The sequence below is a fragment of the Toxorhynchites rutilus genome, chromosome 1 (assembly GCF_029784135.1).
Source record: "Toxorhynchites rutilus septentrionalis strain SRP chromosome 1, ASM2978413v1, whole genome shotgun sequence".
Lineage (NCBI taxonomy): Eukaryota > Metazoa > Arthropoda > Insecta > Diptera > Culicidae > Toxorhynchites > Toxorhynchites rutilus.
The window spans coordinates 105,690,044-105,713,422 of NC_073744.1; the positions used below are offsets into that span (position 1 = coordinate 105,690,044).

General features: G+C 41.3%; 2 protein-coding genes across 5 annotated transcripts in view; both read left to right on the forward strand.

Moving 5' to 3' along the window:
- LOC129762448 (teneurin-a) overlaps positions 1–23,379 on the forward strand; it is a 305,694-nt gene that overhangs the window by 19,724 nt on the left and 262,591 nt on the right. For 2 of the 4 annotated variants that reach the window (XM_055760685.1, XM_055760686.1), the window contains 5 exons: positions 6,870–7,101; positions 7,160–7,318; positions 8,317–8,562; positions 8,740–8,919; positions 8,978–9,059. In XM_055760685.1, the coding sequence (XP_055616660.1) occupies positions 6,945–7,101; positions 7,160–7,318; positions 8,317–8,562; positions 8,740–8,919; positions 8,978–9,059 (824 nt within the window). In that variant the 5' untranslated portion in view covers positions 6,870–6,944. The remainder of the gene's footprint in view (positions 1–6,869; positions 7,102–7,159; positions 7,319–8,316; positions 8,563–8,739; positions 8,920–8,977; positions 9,060–23,379) is intronic. The other 2 variants (XM_055760687.1, XM_055760688.1) reach the window with 2 other exon arrangements.
- LOC129762455 (uncharacterized) overlaps positions 12,736–23,379 on the forward strand; it is a 43,610-nt gene continuing 32,966 nt past the window's right edge. Inside the window, exon 1 of the mRNA XM_055760711.1 lies at positions 12,736–13,212. Coding sequence (XP_055616686.1) covers positions 12,806–13,212 — 407 coding nt within the window. The 5' untranslated portion in view covers positions 12,736–12,805. The remainder of the gene's footprint in view (positions 13,213–23,379) is intronic.

A 23,379-nucleotide genomic window follows, 5' to 3' on the forward strand; every position in this document is an offset into this window, starting at 1 on the left:
TGTCCTGTTATAAGACCAGTGAATGTGCTGAAGTCTATCTTATTAAGACTCAGCAATTGTTGAGTAATTTTAATACTCGGCGTGATAAATTTTTTTGACTGGTTGAGTTGTACAGCCATCCAGTTGGCCATTACTTCCCGGTCTTCCCATTTCTTCAGCTCACTCTTCAACACACATTCAGAAATTCCACAGAATGGTCCTGGACCAGTGAAGGGTGAGCTTGAGCCGCGTTTTGCGAGTTCATCTGCTTGTTCATTTCCCTCTATACCGCAATGGCCAGGAATCCAGTACAGTTGTACCGAACTTCTCTGACACAGTTGTCGTAAAAGGCAAATGCATTCCCAGACAATTTTTGAATAGCACTTGAAATCATTGAGGGCTTTAAGTGCTGCTTGACTGTCTGAGAAGATGCAAATGTTAGCATGTCTATAATTTCTTTTAAGGCAGACATTTATACATTCTATTATTGCAGCTACTTCTGCCTGGAAAACTGTTGGCCAGTTCCCCATAGCTACAGAATTTTTTATTCTGGGACCATACACTCCAGCACCTGTTCTGTTACCCATTTTCGACCCATCGGTATAGAACAGGATTGAACCATTACGAACATCGGGACCACTCTCATCCCATACTGAACGAGAAAGTTCGATCACTCTGTATGGAATGTCATAATTGGTCCTTGGTTCCATCCAATCGCTGTTCATCTCTGAGGTTGGTCCAACGGGTAAGAGATTCAGGATGCTCAAGTGACCAGTTTTGTCCCCGTCTAATATTTTTTTATATCTTTTTAGCTTTAGAGCGCTTCTATTAGCATCCAGCTGAACATGTTGACCCAAAGGTAACAAGTGAAGGATAGCCTCCAATGCCTTTGAGGGTGTGCTTCGCATTGCTCCTGTTACAGCAACGCATGCCAGTCGTTGGAGTTTGTTTAGCTTTTTTGTAGCTACAGTCTCCTTAGTCTTTGACCACCATACTAATGAGGCATAGGTTATCCTAGGCCGAACAATTGCTGTATAGACCCACATAACCATTTTTGGTCTAAGGCCCCATGTTCTGCCTATCATTTTAGAACATGCCCATAGGGCAATGTTGGCCTTACTGATAATTGCATCTAAGTGTGCGTTCCAGTTTAGTTTAGCGTCTAGGATTACGCCTAGATATTTCACTGAAACGCTGAATTTTATTTCCTCTCCTCCAAGATATAGAGTCTGCAAATGCAGTTTCTTCTTTTTGGTGAAAGGAACAATTGTTGTTTTTGAGGGATTTATGCTCAGACCTTCTTTGATACACCATGATTGTGTAAGGTTTAAGGCCATCTGCATCCTGCTCGATATCACATCGTCGAATTTTACGGCTCCGAGGTGATTTGTCTATTTGTGAGCATGCCTTTGATCCATTCGACTATGCAGTTATCGAAATGTCTTCTTCTCATAGCCTGTGCCATTGATACATAAGAAGCATTGTCAAAAGCCCCTTCGATATCAAGAAACGCACATAATGCAGTTTCTTTTGACGAAAGAGATTTTTCAATTTTAGTCACAAGCGTGTGTAACGCTGTGACTGTGGATTTGCCTGATTGATAGGCAAACTGGTATTTAGATAAAGGGCATTTGGACATGAATACAGACTTTATGTATTCATATAATACTTCGGTAAGTCTAATACTTCTGAGGGAGATTTTGTGAACGAACCGTCGTCCTTTTTGAGGGAACCTAGCCCGTTCGAGTGGTCTTTTGCAAGAGTCGTGCTTAGTCTTGCAACGACTGGGGTACTTTCAATGCTTTCGCAGTTATTTACCCAAGATTTTCGTTTAGATCGTCTTAGTTCTCTGTTATATTCGGTTAGGGCACTCCTATATTGAGACCATTCCGAATTAATTTTAGCTCTGTTGAACAGCTTCCGCGCTGTTTTACGTAGCCGCTCGTGCCTTTTGTTCCACCATGAAACGTTTCTTGTCGAAGAAACTCTCTTAAGTGAACAATTACTGTTGTAGACAGAAACTATCGTATCATTTAATTCTTTTGAAGTTGATTCGAGCTGTTGAATCGACCTTATTCTTGTGTTAAGAGTTTCTGACTCTAGTTCAAGTGAATATCGTTCCCAGTTGGTTTTTCTTGGGTCACGATATTCTCTCTGTACTGTCAAGCCACCATCCCATTCGAAGATAATGTGTCTGTGATCAGACAAAGACGCCTCTTCCGAAACGTGCCAGTTGTGTATTTTCGAAGAAATTACCGGACTGCACAGTGTTAGGTCCAGGACTTCTTGTCTGATAGCGTTTATAAACGTTGGTTCATTGCCTATATTGGCAATGTCAATGTTGTTTGAAGAGAGATATTCTAAAAGACAGTCACCTCGACTGTTTATGTCAGTACTACCCCACAAAGTGTGATGAGCGTTGGCATCACAGCCGATGATGAAGTCTTTTTTGATTTCTCTGCAATAATTTACGAACGCCGCAACCTCTTGAGGAGGTGCCTCAGGTACGTCACCAGGGAAATTAGCCGACGCAATTATTATGTCGGATCTTCCCTTGGCGGTTGGTATCTCAACTCTGATCGCGACGATGTCCCTTTGAATGAACTCTGTTATAGGAAAGCATTTAATATTTGCTTTTACTAGAACAGCAGTTCTTGGGGAGTCATGCTTGTCGTCGTAGAATAACTTGCATGAACCAGTATGAATACCAAGTATTCTTCCTTTGTGGACCCAAGGCTCTTGAATTAAAGCTAAATCCATAACGTCTTCAATAAACCTCCTAGACAGCACGCTAGACGCTGCTTCAGCGTGATGGAGATTTATTTGCAGAACCTTAGTGTTCTGCGTTATTTTCGACCGCTCGTTTTGTTCATTTGGATGTGGATTATTCATAGAAGTCCCAAGAGTCTCGCGGTAAAGAAGGTCCACTGCATCAGTGACCGGCTTAATGCAGCAAGGGCAGACGATACTGTGGAGGGTGCCCTGGTGCTCCACAGGCTCCGTTAACGGCAAGGTTTAAAACCCCCCCTACCATTCATCCCTCGGCACGGGTCGCTTCACACCTTGGTTTAGGGGTTTATCCATTACTTCCTTTCCATAATAACCATGGATAACAGTTATTACAACCATCCTCTTTTTCTGGGGCTTTGGACCCACTGCTCTGGTTTCTCAATAATTTCAGGTTCTTATTCGGACATGCTATTATTGAGATCCGTCATTCGCAGGCGGAGTTGCGCACAACAGTTAATAAATGACTTATCGATTTCGTCACCTCCAAGAATATGGCCGCACTAGTACTTTCTTCCAGTGCGAATTCTTTCACACCTGGAGTTCACAGCTGAAGAAAAACAAATCAATTGGAGAAGATGACATCGGAGCGGAACTTTTTAATATAAACCGAAAAAGTTGGTATATTGACTGATTGCAGAATTTGAGAAACAGAACAGAACGTGATACATGAGAGAGAGAAAAGAATTAATTTTGGGGGTAGTCACTTCAATATGCAATGAAGTCCATTTGACGGGGAAGAATTAAATGAGATAGTCGAGTCGTGGAGTGAAATAGTAACTAAACGCCCGAATGACAGGTGAGTCATGATGACGGAGAAACTGCTGGAAGAAGCCAAAACTCATTTCCAATTGAATACGAGGCAAATTTCTTCATATTATACCGTGATACTTCTTGATGAAGGCGGAAACTTCCAACAGGCACTTCGTACTGTAGTTATTGACAGGGTTTATTGGCGGAACAATGTTGTGAATATGATTCAATCTCTTCATTGTAAATGAATTGTAAATGAATGAATCAAAATAAATCCGTTATACTTGGTCAGAATTTGGTCGTACAGTTTCCTTGCACGGTTTTTGGCAGTCAAGTTCTGTCTCAGCATCCTGTTGTGATGTTTGCTGGCGCATGGTCCGAGCTACTGAAATCCTTCTCGCATACAGCTTCACCGAACTGTACTGTGCAACGCAGTGAACCTTCTCGTCAAACCAGAGATCCCAGGATTATTTCGGATTGTCCTGATTTTCTACGTTCAAAGTTTTGGGTCATGTGCTTAACTTGCTTGCTTTGCTCGGTTTGTTGGATGTCGGTCCAATGTTTCCCGGTAACGTTTGAGCGCGGTATTTACAATTGATTTTGGAATTTTTTGCGATTTTCGCGATCATTTCTTCTATCTTTTTTATGACTTTCTCGTTCCTGCTCTGATAACTTTACAATGCGGTTATCAACCCTGATCAATTTTGTACCACTAAGTAAACATTCCGAAGTGTCACTACCTGAGCATTCGTATAAAAATTGTAAAAAGAGGAATATCGTATTTTAATCAAACTTTTTTTATGGGAAAAACTCCTGAACAATCAATGCAGTGGTTGACGAAATGTTATTCCACTTCTGTTCCTTCAAGAACAACAGTTTATCGGCGGTTCAGTGAATTTAAAATGTGCACCGTAGGTGCACCTCGCTCTGGAAAGTCATAGAAGCTATGAATCTAGAAATCGTGAAACAAGTGCATCGACTCGTTTTGAAGGATCGTAAAGTGAAGTTACACGAGTTAGCTGAGACCGTAGGCATTTCCAATGAACGAGTGGGATACATTTTGCACGAAATTTAGGACATGAAAAAGCTATCCTCGCTATGGATTCCGCATTTGCTGACCGTCGACCAAAAACAGCGGCGCGTTGATGATTCAACAGCCGGTTTTGCGTCGTTGAAGCGTAATCGAGTGGACTTCTTTCGACGTTTTGTGACAATGGATGAAACGTGGATGCATTACCACACTCCTGAGTCCAATAGGCAGTCTGCAGAGTGGCTGACAAGCATATCTCGAAGACTTAGACGTACTTAGTACCACACAAAGGGAATCGAAATGTTGGGAACTTGCTATATCGAGTGTATTGTCCTCGAAGGAAACTATGTTGAGGAATAAATACAGCTTTGCCCTGAAAACGATTGTTTTCGTTTAAAATCCCGATACTTTTCAGCCCATGTAGTATAGACGACGAAACGTACATAAAAATGAATTTTGAGCAGCTTTCTTGCAAAAAATTTATTCCACTGTGACTCAACGGTTTTGCTAACAAATTCTCCATGGGATAGACAGCCATGGGTTTTCTTCCATGTATCTGTGTTTTGATGCATGAAACAAAACCCCTGTGAAGTTTTTACCAGATTTGGCTTGGAAAACACATTTCTTGAAAAAGCGTTCGCCGTGCAAGATCTACTATTAAGACTCACTGGTTTTCCGAGAAAATTATGCTTTATTTTAAAAATCGTTGAAACATGTAATTTTATGTTCAGTCCATCGCAAGACTTTACTTTATTTTATTTTCCCATATTGAACTTCGCACTGCACTGAATTTCAAGCTTGCTCTACTGCCGTTCTACGCATAGTTGTCCCATATTACTTTTTGACAATTTTCACTTTTCTTTATAAAATGACGTTTTTATGCCTAATCTTCCGGAAAAACACAAAAAAAAGTTATTGTTTGTTACCAGACTTTGAAAAAACAACATCAAGCTCAACTGTCTCATGTTGATATTCCAAGCATAACTGTCCCACCATGTATTTTTTGTGGATCCATAATACATGAATCGGTTCAGGTCAGTGTTGTAAACAGTCGACATTTCTCTCAACCATCACATACTGCCCTTGCTCAAGAGTTACGGCTCAATATGTATTGCGAATGTAACCAAGAATGCATTGCTCGGTTCTAACAGTCACATCAGAAATAAACGCACGGCCGCAAACACGACTATCAATTGAACGTTTTTATGTTTTCTCTTTCTGTCGACCGTACCCAGAAGAGCGATGAAAATATGCTATTTCCATTCTACCATTCGTGCTCATAACCATCCCTCAATTTCGGCTAATATGACTGTAGTTTTAATGTCATTTGACATTAAAACTGCAATGGTGTGCATTCTTTTTCTCCCTTTATTCTGCATTCAAGCGTAGCTGCACATATACATCCACCTGCTCACTCACACATCTATACACGATGGATGGTATTCAGACGGATTGCTATATCAAAGCAACCGTTGAACTCTCCCCGATAGGGGTATAAAATAAGCACTTGATAAAGTGCGAATGTGTTGAATGAACGTTTTCAGCGGTGAGCGTTCCCCGTGAACACTGTTGTTTATTACGGGGCGATGGATATCAAATGTATAGGACGAAAAAAAGCCGAAATGTCATATGACATTTTCAGTTCGACGGTTGTTTGACTGTTCATTTTATGATGTTCATTAATGACACAGCACATACGTCTCCATGAACAGTCATACGATGGTGACACTGGTTCAGGTACAAGAATTTTAAATCACGCTTGCAGCAGGCTACTCATTTCTGGTTTGAAGGAACAAACTAATTCATAAACAAATAAAGAAATAATTTTACAGAACAAGTGTACACCTTATCAGTGAATGCCTAATAACAATAACATTTATATTCTGCAAAGGTGTTACAGATCACTCTCTTCTTCATAAAACGATGTTTTCACGCATAATCATTTGGAAAACACACAACAAACTTATTGTTTGTTCACAGTATTCAAAAAAACAAGATCAAGTTCAATTGTCGCATGTTGATGTTCTAGGCATAACTGTCCCACCATGAATTTTTGAACCTGTAATCAAGCATGATTGATTCAGTGAGGAAAGCTTTTCACATTTCATCAAACAATAGTTTACCGTTTATAAAAAACGTCAGTTGCTGTTTTTGGAACATGGGACAACTATGCGTAGTACGGCAGTCCAGTACTTGCTCATATATATGCCAAGTCCTTAAACTACACCCACGAAGTTCTTCAAATTTTAACTATACATAATATTATATTACATTCAAATCATATACAATCATATATTGCAAGCACTATATTGTTTTCCAGGTCACACTGCTGGGTATTTTATGATATGAAGACATCTCAAGGATGTGAATTTAATATTAGGTTTACATTCAAGCGATGTGCGAAAAAACTGAATCGCTGAAAAGCAGTCGAGGATTGAGTTTCGACAAGCAAACAAATTGGCAGGATGTTCACGCATATGATAGTAGTGACGATGAATTTACCGAGGATAATTTGGTGCAGTTGATAGCGCAAAATCAAAACGTTACGTGTTGTAAGTAATAGCAAACATACTGTACAAATAATACTTTATTCGTAATTCTTTCACCCAGACAACAGATCAGAATATCCAACCGAAAGTGAAAGACGTGGAATGCTCGACTTACAAATCACCACGCATATTCCAAAATCATCAAATCATTATTCTCGGCCATTATATTATACAACAGACAACAACATAGAAATCACCGCTCAGGATCCTTCAAAAAATGGTAAATATTGCATCGAATATTCAACACTGTTCACATATTTAAGTAAATGTTGTTAGAGAACAGTTATCTAGTTGGGGCATCCACTTTCTGTGTATTTCGTTAACATATTCCATACTACCCTCGAATGCGCGATAGCGCAATTTATGTTCTACGTATTAATAATGCGTATTAATATTAATAACACTTCACAAATTATGAAGAATAAGCAGAACTGCAATGGAAAATTACTTGTTTTTATTATTTCATAATCCAATAACAGACTGGATTAGAACCAGTTATATATGAGGTTGCATATTAATTATCGATCGAGTTTTCACTCGCTGCAATAAAGGCCTCCAGACTATTCCGGAGCGCCCGGCAGTTTCTAATAATGTAGCCTGGATTCATTTATCTCCAAGTACGGGTCGAAGTTTGCCTGAGGCTTGCTGTACTCGGGTGGCGTTTAGAACAGGCCTTGACACCATCCACCACATATCCTTTGTCCTGAACGGCGGATGTTCCTGCAACCACTCCCGAGTGCGGTTCGAGGTGTGTTCCATCTTGGTGAAATACAAAATTTGGCTTCTAATCGTACTACTCTTTGATCCACGGAAGAACATACTTGCTTAAAATCCCTATGCACCCGTTTCCGGTTCACCTGCATGGAACCAGCTACGTATTTTCACAAGCCGCAACTTTGTTGGAAGCATGCCAAATAGCCTATTTGAACTGATTGAGATACAGAGCAAGACCTACGTATTTTTACTTGTTGTAATCCATGCGAAATTGTTGTTATTTTTGTAAAACAATAATAAGTTCATGTCTGGCCTTATGGTTATGAAACACCCCTATTTTGGTTTTATGCCTGATCAAAATAATCAACGTTCTGAAGCCAGTCTTATAAACGAAGATAGTTACTAAAATCTACCCTATGCACCGAGCTGTTATAAATCAAAATCTATAAATAGTTATTAAAAAGCAGTATATGACAAATTGATCATATTTGGATATTTTTTCAGATGATCCAACGTTCATGTCTGCCAGAAGCATGCTAGCCTCGAACAACACATTGACTAGAACGTCACAATCACATAGGAAGAACACGTTGGATCGACGATCAGCATCCACTGGACCGTGTATGTTAACTTCCTCGAGTAGTACAATTTCTTCGGTTAGCAATAACATTGAACGCGATAGAACAGCTAGGGAAACTTCATCCATCCGAACAATGCCAAATGAACCACGATATTACGTGATGGAATCAGGTTTGTTTCAATTTTCTTGTGATTTGTTCGTAATTGTGGATGTCACAAATATTCACCGTAAGGTAGGGTTGAACACTTGCGGTATCCACAACTATTCGTATTGATATGCTTAATGAATGAGCTCTCTTTGATCAATCCGGTTACATAACTGAATCTACCAACCAATCAAAATTTCAGATATTCCTGATGTGCCACCAATAAATCCTACGCCTCCAGAAGTGCCTCCCAGAGCACATTCACTGTACAGTGCTTCTAGCAAAACTAGCACATCCATTTGGAAAAAATCTGATTATGTGTTAAAAATTGATAAAAATGGCGATCAGACACACGAGGAGTACATTCCCCCTGGCCAGCAAGGTATGATAATATAACATTTTGTTTTGAATCATCCCTAACCACTACCTACAAATTGTAGAGTATTTACGGTCCAGTATTTCGAGATCTACTGGTTATGCGCCTGGTTCTCCCACATTCAATAGTACTCAACACAGTAACAGGTAAGCGCAACTTTATATTCAATTTCTGTTACCAAAAGAACAACTATATTCATTTCAAAATTTTGCTTGTAAATTATTACAAAAACGATAAAGTTTATTTAAAAAGCGACAGCAGAAAGGGATTTATCACTAAAATATCACTTGGTTTCAAGTATTTCTATCTCTGAACGCTTCTTACTTCGTTCAGGTTAGGTTACAGCGTTCGAACCTTAACAGATCTGTCATAATGGTCTTCCAGCGAGACAATCACTTACAATCTATAAAAACAACAGCAATATTCAAGCACAGAAAAACTAGCTAGTAAGGTTTTTTTATCCCATTTGTTTATTTTAGGCTCATTAGCATTTTAGCTGTAACAGAGACGAATTTTAATCGTGTACATGTCACATGTTTATCATATCTATAATTAGTACATTACACTGTGGCCATTTTTAGGCCCTTCTATACCATTTTGCATATGGTACATTTACACAGTAGCCAATTAAACGTAAGAGTATTCCTTCTGATCTTCCATTATCCAGTTAGACCACCGGACAGTGGAGACAGTTGATTGATCATTGTTGAGTTATTATTAGAACAGCAGCCCGATGTGTCTTGCAGAGCAAAGCTATGGATGAATCGATCTTATTTCGACCGTTGATCGATCTGCATCGCTGATGATTGTTGCGTGGGCATAGTTATTCTGTTACAACACAAAGATGGTAAATGAGGGCTCTGAGTTTTGAACTCACGATCGATCATTTACTAAGCGAACGCGCAACCAATGTGGCTATGGAGACCCTCTAGCTAGTAAGGTTGACCAGGATTACTTTTTGATGGTTTTTTTATAATAGGAGTACCGATAAGTTTCTTCGTTTTTTTTTCAAAAATTAATGCTTTATCCTGCAAAAATGGTTACATATTTAATATTTAATATATGAATATTGCCCATCGCTAGTCACAACTTTTTCCCATCTTTCTGGCAATTCACGGATTCACGTTGCCCGCCGTTTAGGATTGTCGTAATGGACCCACTTTTCATCGCCAGTAACGATTCGATGCACAAAAACCCTTTCTTTTATGCCGTTGGAGCAGTTGTTCGCACGTGAAAAAACGGCGTTCGACGTCTTGTGGCTTCAATTCATACGGCACCTAATGTCCTATCTTTCGGATCATTCCCATTGCTTTTAAACGATTGGATATGTTTTTCTGAGCTACTCCAAGTGTATCTGTAAGTTCTTGTTGCGTTTGTGATGGATCTTGATCGAGTAAAGCTTCCAATTCTCCATCTTCAAATTTTTTTGGTGATCCGGAACGTTCTTCGTTTTCCTAGTAATTACCACTTTTAAACCGTGCATACCACGTCTGACACGTACGCTCAGTTGGAGCAAGGTCTCCATAAACTTCCACCAAAATGCGATGACTTTCCGCAGCTCTTTTCTTCATATTGAAGTAATGAAGTAACATTCCCCGCAAAAACACTTTCGTTGGTACGAACTTCGACATATTCGAAGTCGCAAAAAACTATGTTGTTTACGCTTCAACTTTTTGACATGTACTGAAAAATACGCGCAATGACAGTAGCTTTCCAACGAATGTCTGGAAATTTGATTCACTGGAATAATAATCATGTTACGCCATCTGTTGTAAAACCGGAGAAATCTACCGGCACACCTAATAGAAATGTTCTTATTTTGGATGGCGATGGAAAAAAAGTAGGTGATATCACCTACTAGGTTGACTTAGGTTGCTAGGTTGATTTAGTAATCATTTGTGTGTTTTTTTCAATAATCACACATCGGATGTGACTCATTGGCTACGATATCGCCACTGTCATTCATTTGTTTTGCTATCATTTGTGTGTATTGATTAAATAATTGATTAAACTAGTAAATGAGTGAAACAATTTACAAATATCAATTTAAATCAAGACAGATTACGTTCTTTGTAGCAAATAAATCTAATGACTAAAGGTGGCCGTACACTGTTTGCCCGGAGGTCAAATATTTGATATTTTTTGACAGATAAAGTTTGATTTGATATTTGTACAAACACTATTTTGTTTGCCACTCTTCAATTTTCAACAGTAGTAAACAATATCAAACACCGAACATGGAAAAAAAATCAACTGAAATATAACAATGTACCGACAGGTTCGAAGAACAGACTGAAAAAATATTTTAGGCATCCAATAATTGAATATTTGCTTGTCGTGTTTTGTGTACAATATATTTGATCAGTACACGTTGACCAAATTTTATCTGTCAAAAAGAGTCAAATATTTGGCTTCGGTCAAACAGTGTATGAGCACCCTAAGGGCCTGATTCTCGAATACACTTCACGGTGGAAACGAAATAAACGGCACGCCATTGAACTACGTTTTACGAGTTAGTGAAGTGTCGAAGATAATAATTTCAGGCAGAATGAGCACTTTTCAAATAAAAAATCATTAATGAAAATTAACTTCTCGTATCAAACTGGTATTCAATGTGAGTGGAAAACTTTGTTTTCTTCATGTGATATAATAATCTCATACAAAAATTTCATCTGAAGATAATTTGATATTATAATGATAAGTCAGAACCTTAGCAAGCCTTGAACGGTAGCTGTCGAATTTTTTCACCTGCTCCAATTTTTGGAAAATTGAAAAATATATATAATTAATATTCGTGCTTTGATATTTTTCCATAACGCTGCTGTGAATAGTGAGTGCAACAAAAAAATTGGAAATCTATACTAAGCAAACAACCCATACAATCGATAAAAAAAAGTCGGTGTAATCGTGATTAAAGAAATCAACCGCACAGTGTTTTAGATCTCACCGTATCGAGGCCTATATGGCCTCTTCCAGCGAGGGCGGTTCAGATGAACCTCCCGGAAGAAGTTTTCCTGAACTCTACAACCATCAAAATGAGTTTGGAGCATTAACAACTTTGCTTATGACAGGCAAAAACCAATCTCCACTTCCAAAGAAACCTCTTCTAATTGCAAAAAGCATTCGAGCACAGGTCGGTCAGATCGAGAGTGCACGGACAGCAGAAAAAGGTACACAATACATTCTTAAAACAAGAAAACCAAATCAGATCGAAGAGCTGCTCAACCTCACTCACTTGTCAGATGGGACAGAGATCGAAATTAAGCTGCACCCTACGCTTAACTCATGCTGCTGTGTTATCGCATCTTGGGACATTGCTGACATGACCGACGATGAACTACTGAGCGAGTTGAAAAGTCAACGAGTAAAAGCAGTGAAACATATAAAAAATACGCCACTTTTTGTTCTGACTATGAATCAATCAACATACCCTAAGCATGTGAAAGTTGGTCTGCTACGAATTGAAACGCGGACGTATTACCCAGAACCGATGCTTTGTTTCAAATGTTATCAGTATGGTCACCCCACACTCAAATGTCCCGGCCCAATAAGATGTTACAATTGCTCCCAAACACATGAAGATGCAAGAGAATCATGCGAAGAAAACTCTCATTGCCTCCATTGTAACGAAAACCACAGACCGTCCAGTCGTAAATGTATAAAGTACAAAGAAGAAAAAGCTGTCATCCAAACAAAAATCGATCTCAATCTCTCGTTTGATGAAGCTAGAAAACGTGTAGCAACTGGACACACTACCTACTCTAAAGTGGCCGCTCAACCTCGCCTTGATCGGGCTAGACTAGATTCACTACACGAAGAAAACAAGAAAAAAGATGAACTAATTGCACTCCTAACCGAAAAAGTTAAGCAAAGTGAAGCGTTGGAACAGAAAATGGATGTAATCCTCAAAGTGCAAGCAGAAAAGAACTACGAATTTGACAACCTACTTAAAACAGTCCAGGAGCATGAACAAGCAAACAAACAGCTTGAAAAACAAAACTCTGCTATGAAACACTACATTCAAAAACTTCAAGAAAAAATCCAATTCGAGACGCGTAGTACCAACAAAAGTGAAACTGAAACTAGACGAAAATCAAAGCGTGTGAATGCTCGAGCATCATCATATCAACACAGTCAGGAAATTTCTCCCGAAAACAACCAACCTCCCTCCAAAAAGTCACAGTTACCAGCAACTTATCAACCTCCTGTATTATACGCGGAAGAACAAGTGGTGGATATTTCCGATTTTGAAATAGTGTTCGATGAAGATTCTTCACCTCACTATGTTCGGAAAACCCAGTAAGTCAACACCAACGCACAACAATCAACCCACCAGACTCAACGACGCAGACGTCATCAACAACAACAACACTAACAACAACCACGCATCTAACTGGATTTTTTTTTGACGTAGGACTACGTCTTTCATTTCTATACCGGGGTGTAAAATCAAAGTTTCGAAAACGAAAGCGTTACGCCGGAGACCGAGATTTTGAGCGTTAATAGCTCCTAAACAACTGAACGAAATGGTATGATAAACACATCATTCGAAAGATAAAATATCTACGCGTTCTATACTTGTTACTTTTTTATCCAAAAACTTGTTTCAATAGTCTTAAAATTGCTTTCAAAACAGGCTATTGAAATCACCAATCGGTATATAAGCGAGCGCCGCTCGGAAATCCACTCAGTTCTAATTGAACAGCGATTGGAGCATGTTGTCGCTGTTGTGGTGAAGCTCTTCGTTTATCATGAAAGCGCGGATGAACGGTGTCACCAAGAGCCTGTTTGTGCACCCTAGGCCAGAAGGGAATCCATCAGGAGGAGAGTGATGCCACAAACGGTTCCCCGGGAAGCTACACACACATACACGCGCGGAATTCTTTCCGTTTGGATGCCATTCAGCATTGAGAAAGATCCGGAAAGATCAAATCATTTCTGGAAAATAATCTGCCAGTTCCTCTGGGAATTCAAAAATACATTCATGTGAAAGAGTTTATTTGAATGTTTTCTATCCATGTAACACTGTGACCAAATATGTTTCAATCAAGTGCTATTAACAGGTGGTTATCAAATTAGTATTAACCACTGGTGGGCTTCTAGTAGCGAGGAAAATGTGGAAATATCTAATCGTTACTGAAAATAATCTGCCAGTTCCTCTGGGAATTTAAAATTACATTCATGTGAAAGAGATTATTTGAATGTTTTCTATCCATGTAACACTGTGGCCAAATACATTTGGTTTTGTGATTTTTCAATCAATCGCAATTAACAGGATAGCTTCTGAAGATTATTCTTCCCCATCAGTAGGATATTTCCGTATCCAATATTGTATGCGCCCGCAATCGATTATTGCTCAGTCGCCAAAAGTTCCGAGCTCAGAGAGTTCATTCCCCTCTAGTTTGCCTTCCAAATTGCCATCGTAAACCACACCTTCTCTCGATTCAATCACACACAAAAAGCATACTTAAGCGATATTCTGGTGGTGAGACACATTCATTTTTCGTGAGGACATCGACAAGACAACATCGTTGCCTAACGTGCTGGAGGAGGTGGACGGCGAAGGATCGACACATACACGCGCAGAATTCTTGCCGTTTGGATGCCATTCAGCATCGAGAAAGTTCCGGAAAGATCTAATCATTTCTGGAAAATAATCTGCCAGTTCCTCTGGGAATTTAAAAATACATTCATGTGAAAGAGTTTATTTGAATGTTTTCTATTCTTGTAACACTGTGACCAAATATTTTTCAATCAAGTACTATTGACAGGTGGTTATCGAGTCAGTATTAACCACTGGTGGGCTTCCAGTATCGAGGAAAATGTGGAAATATCTAATCGTTACTGAAAATAATCTGCCAGTTCCTCTGGGAATTTAAAAATACATTCATGTGAAAGAGTTTATTTTAATGTTTTCTATCCATGTAACACTGTGACCAAATATGTTTCAATCAAGTGCTATTAAGGCAAGGCGCAAATTGAGACGCATATAGCGCGAGTAACTTGGCGCGATATAGCGCCTGTTTTTGTGGCTAATAAAAACAGATAGAAGGGCGCAAATTGGCCAGATGACGCGAGATGGTGGAGCGCTCGTGAGACACGACTCGCGCGACGCTGTGGCTGAACCACAGTTGCTCGTGCTGGTCATGCCGGTTGTGGTAGTTGTGTTGGTGAACAATCATATAGAGCCGTGGGTTTCACACTGTATGCCTGTACTGGTCGGGTGATTGTGTTAGTAAATAAATATATCGCGCAACTCTGTGTTAATCAGTCATTGAATGCGAGTGGCATGTTATTTACACCAAACTGCGACTCAATATGCGCTGCACCACGCTACGTTTGTGGCACGTATGAGTCGTGTTGGTAGTCTCGCGTTCGCTTACGAGCACTATACGCTTCTCAATTTGCGCCTAGCCTAACAGATGGTTATCGAGTTAGCATTAACCACTGGTGGGCTTCCAGTATCGAGGAAAATGTGGAAATATCTAATCGTTACTGAAAATAATCTGCTAGTTCCTCTTGGAATTTAAAAATACATTCATGTGAAAGAGTTTATTCGAATGTTTTCTATCCATGTAACACTGTGACCAAATATGTTTCAAGCAAGTGCTATTAACAGATGGTTATTGAATTAGCATTATCCACTGGTGGGCTTCCAGTATCGAGGAAAATGTGGAAATATCTGATCGTTACTGAAAATAATCTGCCAGTTCCTCTGGGAATTTAAAAATACATTCATGTGAAAGAGTTTATTTGAATGTTTTCTATCCATGTAACACTGTGACCAAATACATTTGGTTTTGTGATTTTTCAATCAATCGCAATTAACAGGATAGCTTCTGAAGATTATTCTTCCCCATCAGTAGGATATTTCCGTATCCAATATTGTATGCGCCCGCAATCGATTATTGCTCAGTCGCCGAAAGTTCCGAGCTCAGAGAGTTCATTCCCCTCTAGTTTGCCTTCCAAATTGCCATCGTAAACCACACCTTCTCTCGATTCAATCACACACAAAAAGCATACTTAAGCGATATTCTGGTGGTGAGACACATTCATTTTTCGTGAGGACATCGACAAGACAACATCGTTGCCTAACGTGCTGGAGGAGGTGGACGGCGAAGGATCGACACATACAAGCGCAGAATTCTTGCCGTTTGGATGCCATTCAGCATCGAGAAAGTTCCGGAAAGATCTAATCATTGCTGGAAAATAATCTGCCAGTTCCTCTGGGAATTCAAAAATACATTCATGTGAAAGAGTTTATTTGAATGTTTTCTATCCATTTAACACTGTGACCAAATATTTTTCAATCAAGTACTATTAACAGGTGGTTATCGAGTTAGTATTAACCACTGGTGGGCTTCCAGTATCGAGGAGAATGTGGAAATATCTAATCGTTGCTGGAAAATAATCTGCCAGTTCCCCTTGGAATTGAAAATTACATTCAAGCGAAAGAGTTTATTTTAATGTTTTATATCCATAAAATATCCATATAATACATTTGGGTTTGTGATTTGTCAATAAAGTACAGTTAGTAGGTTAGCTTCTGAAGATTATTCTTCAGAACAAGGTTTTTCGTATCCTATATTGGATGCATAAAACCTTGTGCCTCCAACGTAACGCTCTCGTTTTCGAAGTCCCCCAAATATTCATTTATTCATTCATTCAGAATGGATTTAGATTCAACTTCAAACAAATGATCTCTAAATCAACGATAGTCCTACGTCACCCTTGCGGTTATACCATACATATAACCCACTTCCTGTTTTTTTTTCCAAAATATATATTTTTATCAAGGCTCATATGGCGTTAGCCTGACAGGGCCGGAGTTCAATATTTTGACAGTTTTTCTTATTATCTATGTTAGTAATATGTAACCGATTACTCGCGGTCGGCTCGAGGTTAGTATTACAAGTGTTTTCGTAATTGTGATGTTGCTGTCTCCAATGCTCTGTACCTGAGCCCGACACGGGATACTTCCTATTGGGATGCAGCTGACCATTAATCAGCAACGCCCCCCTAGTATGTACCCCATATCTAGCGTGGTGCGTCTTCTTGACTCGAGGAATCCAGGATAGAATGGTCACTAACCGGCGCAATCATCAGCTCGTGTAGAGTTGTCATGAGCGGTACAACCTTTGGCTCTTGTTGAATGATCAGTGGACTGCACAACCTTCGGCCCGTGCATCTGTAAAGAGTGTGTGTATGTATTGCCGCGACTAAGTAAAAGTTTATCGATCGGATAGGAGGGATATGAAACGGGGACACAACGAAGGAAACATCATTAAACGTTGACATCGGCGTTTCTGAGGAACAGGTATAGATGAAGCAGAAGATCAGGATCACGGCTACCTAAGATATCCCGGACGGGGATATCCGATTGTCTGCCTTGTGCTCTTAGTGCTCTAGAGAGCTGAGAGCGAGCAGCATGGAACCGGATACACGACCAGACAACATGCTCGATGTCGTGGTAGCCATCGCCACAATCACAAAGATTGTTTGCTGCGAGCCCAATGCGATAGAGATGCGCGTTTAGGTTGTAGTGATTGGACATAAGCCGAGATATCACGCGAATGAAATCACGACCTACATTCAATCCCTTGAACCATGCCCTCGTCGAGACCTTAGGGATAATCGTGTGTAACCAACGACCGAACTCATCTCCACATGCGCTGCCAACTTACGAGCGTATACTGACGAGGAATGTGGAAAAATTCATTATAAGCAATTTGCCTTTCAAAAAGAGTGCCTTCTAAAGCGCCCACCTTAGCTAGCGAGTCCGTTTTCTCATTCCCCGGAATCGAGCAATGAGAGGGAACCCATGCTAAGGTAATCTTGAATAATTTTTCGACTAAAACACTGAATAGTTGTCTTATTCTTGTTAGGAAATAAGATGAGCGTTTATCAACCTTCATTGAGCGGATTGCCTCTAATGAGCTGGGACTGTCTGAAAAAATAAAATAGTGGTCGATGGGCAATGTTTCAATGATCCCCAGTGCGTAGTATATCGCACCCAGTTCAGCAACATACACGGAACAAGGATCTTTGAGTTTGAAAGAGGCACTGGAATTTTCATTGAAGATGCCAAAGCCAGTGGACCCGTTTATGAATGAACCGTCAGTAAGGAACATTTTATCAGATCTAACTATGCCCCCATATTCTGCCGAAAATATCGGCGGAATAGAATCTGAGCGTAGATGATCTGGGATTCCATGGATTTTTTGTTGCATGGACAGATCAAAAATGACAGAGGAATTGCAAAAGTATGGGAAGCAAACTTGGTTGGAGATGCCTGGTGAAGGGTGCACGTCGTGGGTAAGGTACTCATGGTATAAAGACATAAAACTTGACTGAGAAGTCAGTTGGAGTAGATTTTCGAAGTTATCAATCACCAATGGATTCATGATCTTGCAACGGATGAGAAATCTGTAGGATAATTCTGTGAACCGAAGAGTAAGCGGGGGTACTCCTGCCAAAACTTGGAGACTCATCGTATGTGTCGAATGCAAACACCCCATGGCTATACGCAAGCAACGATATTGTATCCTCTCCAGCTTGAGAATATGAATCCTGGCAGCTGATCGGAAGCAAAAACTGCCATATTCTAACACTGACAATATCGTTGTTTTGTACAACTGAATGAGGTCTCCTGGATAGGCACCCCACCATGTTCCGGTTATTGTTTGGAGAAAATTGATTCTTTGCTGGCATTTCTGTTTCAAATACGCAATGTGTTTCCCCCAGGTACATTTAGAATCAAAATATACACCCAGGTATTTGAAAAACATAGAGTGTTGGATCGTTTTGCCGGAGAGGTGAAGCTGGAATTGGGCGGGTTCGTGCTTCCTAGAAAAAACGACCATTTCAGTTTTCTCCGTAGAGAATTCAATACCCAGCTTGAGGGCCCACGTGAACAGGTTGTTCAGAGTATCTTGCATCTGGATTGAGACGAACGAAAATGTAGACACTTCCTCACTTTCCGGCCGGGAAGCCCAGCAGGATAACATACTTGTCCAGGACGTTACACCCACACCTGTTAATAGCGAAACCCTCTCTACGACCAGTAAAAGCAGTAGCAGCTGCTCAACGCCAATTAGCACCGTTAGTTCTGCTTCCAACATTGAAAATGATTCCAAAACTCTAGAATTTTCTTCGAACGATGCCTATCAAGAGTATATGCATTTTGTAAGCAAGTCACTTTTTGGTCTTTCGGATCGAGATAATTAACTGCTACGTTTGGTGTAGCTTTCTCGACTGTGCGGCCCAAGTGCCGCACGTTTGGTTTTATTCAATTGTCTTATTTTCTATGTACCTAGCTATTTTACATATAATAATTTCTAGGCGTGGTCAGACGCACTCTAAAGAAAACCATGTGCGGAACATCTCTTCCGTATGCCAGAATTAATAACAAGGAAGACCGGCACCCAGTGGGGTTCTTGCACATGTGTTTACTATTCGTGGCCTTGCCGAGGCTAGCGGCAAAGCGGAAAGAAAGCAAATGTACAATCACGCTTGGTTCGCATCGAGTTACGCAACCATAAATAATAAACAGACCCTTGGCCCAGTAAAGAGGCTTGTAGTCGAACAATACTTATGCTTGCGTTGCTCGGCGTCTTCGTGGGGGATTTATTGTCTTAGGGGCATTGAACAATTTAGAATTTTGTTTATTATCGCGCGGGTGGTCTAGTAGTCATATTACACCTTCCCCCTTTTGGAGATTGATGTAATGACATGGAATTAATCGTACGTATTTAACTAGGGGGTTCGTCTGACCTTACAATTTAAGTTTTTAGCTTTGTTTGTTTTTTAAATAAGTTTTTAGCTTTGTGACATTAAAATTTCCTATTTATTGAGTACTGCATTTTAATGTATAATAGGTGAAATATAATAACAGAAACTTTTTTTCTTTTTAATTATTTTGTGTATTTATTTTATTTATTATTTTGGCTGAACCATAAAAGTAGATTAAAAAATTATAATTTCAAGTGTGATTTTATTTACAATGTTCTTGTTCATGTATTACGTGTAATAAAGTATATTTTTACATTGCTTATGTTTTCACATTAAATGTATGACCCCTTCCTCCTTAGGTGAGGTGGTGCTTGTACATTATTAGTCTATTTTTATGTACAGTGTGTGTTTTCAATAATTTCTCATCCTGAATTGTTACATTAGGATGGTCTATGTTTTTGACTATAAACGGTCCATCGTATATTTTATCCAACTTTTTTCTGTTTTCGTTCGTAAGCATAACTAAATCATTAATATTGACCTCTATGGGGTTTGATATCTTGTTCTGTGCTTCGTTTCTTTTACTTCTAACTCTGTTTATTATTTCCTTAGCTGTGTTGGATGCAAGATTTAATTTATATTGTAATTCTTTGTGGTATTGGTCTATATTATATATTGGTTCGATGTATGTAGCTGATTTCAAATTTTGGGGCAAGTTAGCATTTGTACCAAAAATTAATTCGTATGGAGTATAAGCAAAGTCCGTGTGAGGTGTTGTATTGTTTTTTTTTTTTTTTTTTTTTATAGAGGTGAGGAACGCTCTACCAGCCTTATCTGGGAAGGGTTAACCCAGACGTCGAGTGGGGATCGCACCCACAAAAACCAAGCCCTCTACTCGTTGCCTTATTCCCCCTGGGACCACATCTAGGCGACTACTTCAGGGGGCGGCTATGCTCATGCACTCTTCGAGTTTTCAACGCTGACTAGCGTTGTCCTTCCCTTTTTCTCAACATTTTTTCTCTCTATTCGCTTTTCATTCCACTGCGCTTATGTCCTCTTCGCAGGCATCCATTTACCCGTCGAGACGTGTACCGATTAGGAATTGCCCTCCAACTTGACGCGCAATCCGTCACAGTCACCCTCGCGGGATTTCTCACCTGTCGAGACGTGCACCGATTAGGAAGCGCCCTCCAACTTGACGCGCGCCCCGTCACAATCACCCTCGCAGGATTTCTCTTCCCAGCGGAGTGCCGATTAGGTAGTGCCCTCCTACATGACGCGCACTCCGTCACAGCTACTCTCGTGGGGTATACACCATTTTGATCACGGCTTCATCCTTCGCGGTGTTTCTCCATCCAGGCCACGATCAGGCGTTGCCAGGCAGGCATTTTTGCTGTTCTCCGCGGCAGTATCCGGTTACCTGTCGAGACGTGCACCGATTAGGAAGCGCCCTCCACTTGACGCGCGCCCCGTCACAGTCACCCTCGCAGGATTTCTCTCCCAGCGGAGCGCCGATTAGGTAGTGCCCTCCAACATGACGCGCACTCCGTCACAGCTACTCTCGTGGGGTATGCACCATTTTGATCATGGTTTCATCCTTGATGCTCGCTCCTTCGAAACGTTCGCAGTGTTTCTCCATCCAGGCCACGATCAGGCGTTGCCAGGCAGGCATTTTTGCTCTTCTCCGTGGCAGTATCCGGTTACCTGTCGAGACGTGCACCGATTAAGAAGCGCCCTCCAACTTGACGCGCGCCCCGTCACAGTCACCCTCGCAGGATTTCTCTTCCCAGCGGAGCGCCGATTAGGTAGTGCCCTCCAACATGACGCGCACTCCGTCACGGCGGCTCTCGGGGGGGACTATCCGGTACTACAGCCGTCTCGATTATTCACTCCTTATGGTCAGGCGTTATCCGCATGCTGGTCGGTCCTCCACTTCCGCTGTAGCTCGGACATGATATATACGATTGCACTGTTTACTGCGTTCCAGGTGCCCTCGTCACGACACATTTCCTCCACGATGTTCCCAGCATGAAGGGTAGGCAGCCCCTCACGCACTGTGGTGAATCTGGGACATTCGAATACGATGTGTTCCGGTGTTTCCTCCACATTTCCACACTCCGGACAAAGAGGCGATCTTGCGTGTCCGAACCGGTGCAGATACTGCCTGAAGCAGCCATGACCAGACAAAAACTGCGTTAGATGGAAATTTACCTCTCCGTGTTTCCTGTTCACCCAGCCCATTAGTGTCGGTATGAGCCTGTGCGTCCACCTGCCGTTTTGCGCGGCACTCCACTCTTGCTGCCACCTAGCCATCGACTCCGCCCTCATTAGCTTCCGGATTCCTCTGGTTCCCCTCCTCCTATAGCACTCGCTGTCCTCCGCCAAGATGATGTCTATGGGGACCAACCTGGCTATGACGTAGACCGCTTCTGTTGACACGGTTCTGTACGCACTCGCGACTCGCATCGCCATGAGCCGGTACGTACTATTCAGCCTCTTCGTGTTCCGCTGAGTTTCTAACGCCGCGATCCAGGCTGGACCACCGTAACGTAGTGTCGATGAGGAGACACTAGCCAAGAGGTGCCTCTTGCTGCTGCTTGGGCCAAAGTTATTGGGCATGATTCGTGTCAGTGCATTGATTGCCTTCGTTGCTTTTTTACAAGCGTAGTCGACGTGACTGTTGAAGTTCAGTCGATCGTCGATCTGCACCCCCAGGTATTTTAGGTCTCGCTTCGAGGTTATCGAGTGCTCTCCAATTGTGATTTCTGCACGTTGCACCGCCCTGCGGTTGCTGACAATCAGCATTTCCGTCTTATGGTGGGCTATCTGCAGTTTCACACTTTGCATCCACCTTCCGATCATGTCTATCGACTCGGTCGCGAGCATTTCGACCCGTTCCAAAGATTCCCCTGTCGCGAGAATAACGATGTCATCCGCGAAGCCAATGATCTCCACACCTCTGGGCAGATTCAGTTTTAGTACACCATCGTACATACTGTTCCAGAGCGATGGGCCCAGGATAGAGCCCTGCGGAACTCCCGCCGTAGTTTTAATCTGCGCCTGGCCCGTGTTTGTCTCGTACACCAGCACACGGTTCTCGAAGTAGCTTCTCAGTATTCTACACAGGTAGTCTGGGACTTTCATCGTGTGGAGCGCAGTCGCGATGGCCTCCCAGCTGGCACTATTGAACGCGTTCTTAACGTCGATCGTTATCACTGCGCAGTATCGATTTCCTCTGAGCTTCTGTTTGGATGCTCTGTTGGCTCTTTCGACCACTATGCGAATGGCATCTACCGTGGATCTCCCTTTCCGAAATCCGAATTGATTATCGGACAGTCCACGAACTCCCTCCGTGCATTCCGTCAGCCTATTAAGGATGATTCTCTCCAAAAGTTTCCCAAGAGTGTCCAACAGGCATATGGGTCTATACGATGCTGGACCACCCGGCGTCTTTCCTGGCTTGGGCAGTAGTACTAGCTGTTGTACCTTCCATCGATCCGGAAAGTAGCATTCGTCTAGACACTTCTGCATGGCTGTCCTGAACATATCAGGGAATGCTAGGACTGCCGCTTTCAAAGCTACGTTGGGGATTCCATCTGGGCCAGGCGCTTTCTTCGTTTTTAGGCGTTTGATAACTGCAACTAGCTCATCGTTCGTCACATCTCTGCGTTCGATGCTATCCTCATCCTCTCCATATGGCGTGGGTGGCCAGGTCGTTGGGTCGTGCTGCGGAAA